The sequence below is a fragment of the Cynoglossus semilaevis genome, chromosome 13, assembly GCF_000523025.1.
Source record: "Cynoglossus semilaevis isolate Cse_v1.0 chromosome 13, Cse_v1.0, whole genome shotgun sequence".
Lineage (NCBI taxonomy): Eukaryota > Metazoa > Chordata > Actinopteri > Pleuronectiformes > Cynoglossidae > Cynoglossus > Cynoglossus semilaevis.
The window spans coordinates 2,480,471-2,482,118 of NC_024319.1; the positions used below are offsets into that span (position 1 = coordinate 2,480,471).

A 1,648-nucleotide genomic window follows, 5' to 3' on the forward strand; every position below is an offset into this window, starting at 1 on the left:
CCCCATCCTTTACTCATGTCCAGCACAGAAGCTGATGTCAGGGTTTCAGTAACGACATCGACTCAAGCAGCGCGTCTCAGACTTTTATTTTTGACTGATCTTGTCCTAACTTTTCCCTCCTCCTCTCTCCCCCCCCCCCCCCTTTCATTACTCCTGCAGGTCAGATCAGAGTTCCTCTCCCACCCACAAACGTCCACGCCTGTGAGGTGAGCAACACCTACGTGGTGCTGAGCTGGACGGAGCCAGAACCCCGAGGCAGAGAACCGCTCAGCTTCTATGTGGAACGGGTCAGTCTTTGATCGTTGGTCTGAACTCAGCTTTAACTCTGTGGGCAAATCAGACGAGTCTGTGAGAAAAATACTTCAAACTTACAGGAGTAGTACCTTCACACGGTTTTAACAATTACTGCTGGATGGATGGATGGATGGATGGATGGATGGATGGATGGTCCGACAGACTGACCAAAAGATGGATTTTTTTAATCCGACTCTTCTCAAAAAGGGACACAGAGGTCAAATGGACGTCCAACAACAGTAGATTTTTTGTTGACCCGTTCTAGATAACAATAAAGTCCCAGCTCTCCAATATCAACCCAGACTTCAGCTTCTTCCTGCAATAGTCAGAATATGGCCACAGGAAAAAGGTTTTTTTTTTATTGGATTTTATAAGTTATTGAGGTAATAAAAGTGTCAGATCTGTCAAAGGCATCAGAAATAATTAAATTCTGCTGCTTCACTCCCACTGTTGATGATCAAAGCAGCATTCAAATGTCTGCGCTCCCCTCAGGTCATCTCATTATAATCACTGTTTTGTTTGACACGGTTTGTTCAGTTGTTTTTTTTTTTTTCTTAAACAGACAGAAGTCAGGACTAACGACCTTTCTAAATGAATGTGTTGATCTGGATAATTAATGTGCCAAAATATTCAGATTACACGTTACACGTTCACTGTCCGTCCACTTATTGTCATGTTGTTATTTATACACACTGTGGGGGAAAAAATTTAATTTGACCGATTCACCGGGATCTTAACATCATCATCAAGATCATCAACTCCCAGCATGTGTTTGTGGAGGCTCAACCTCAGGTCAGCGCCCCGGTCTGAGATCAGGACAGTCAGAATAAAAACTGGTGAGAAACACTGACCTCTACCTGCTGACATTGGTCTGACTGTTCCGCCAGTGCACAGAGAAACATTTACCAATATGGATTTACTGTATTTTAATTAGTCACGATTAATCGTGACTAATCCACAGCTGAACTGTGGTTAATCATCAGTATTTCATTTATTTACGGCCTTGTCCTCACAGTCCAAACACGTCTCTGTTCACCACACACTCACTTCCTGTGTTAATGAATCTCCCGATGACTTTGACTTCCTGTTGTCCCATCACTCTGCTCATCGTTCTCCCCCATTGTGTCCTTGTCTGTTAAGTGTTTGGCTCAAAAAAAAAAGAAAAAAAAAAGTGACAATTGCCATTTAAGTCCAGGGTAAGTGGCAGTAAAAAAATTAGGATGATTTATTGGACAGTTTGCAGCATATTTGGCAGTCTGTGCACTGCCTCGCTCTCAGGCAGGTTGAAGGATATCAGGTAATGAACTTGTCCTTGAGACAGATGCTGCATCTAAAGTCCTGTTTCTCCTGCCCC

The 1,648-nt window shown here is 43.1% G+C and overlaps 1 protein-coding gene across 1 annotated transcript in view; it reads left to right on the forward strand.

Annotated features, from left to right (window-relative positions):
* The window catches only part of myom3 (myomesin 3), a 50,734-nt gene that overhangs the window by 36,398 nt on the left and 12,688 nt on the right, over positions 1-1,648 (forward strand). The window contains exon 16 of the mRNA XM_025061470.1: positions 160-297. Within this exon, the coding sequence (XP_024917238.1) occupies positions 160-297 (138 nt within the window). The remainder of the gene's footprint in view (positions 1-159; positions 298-1,648) is intronic.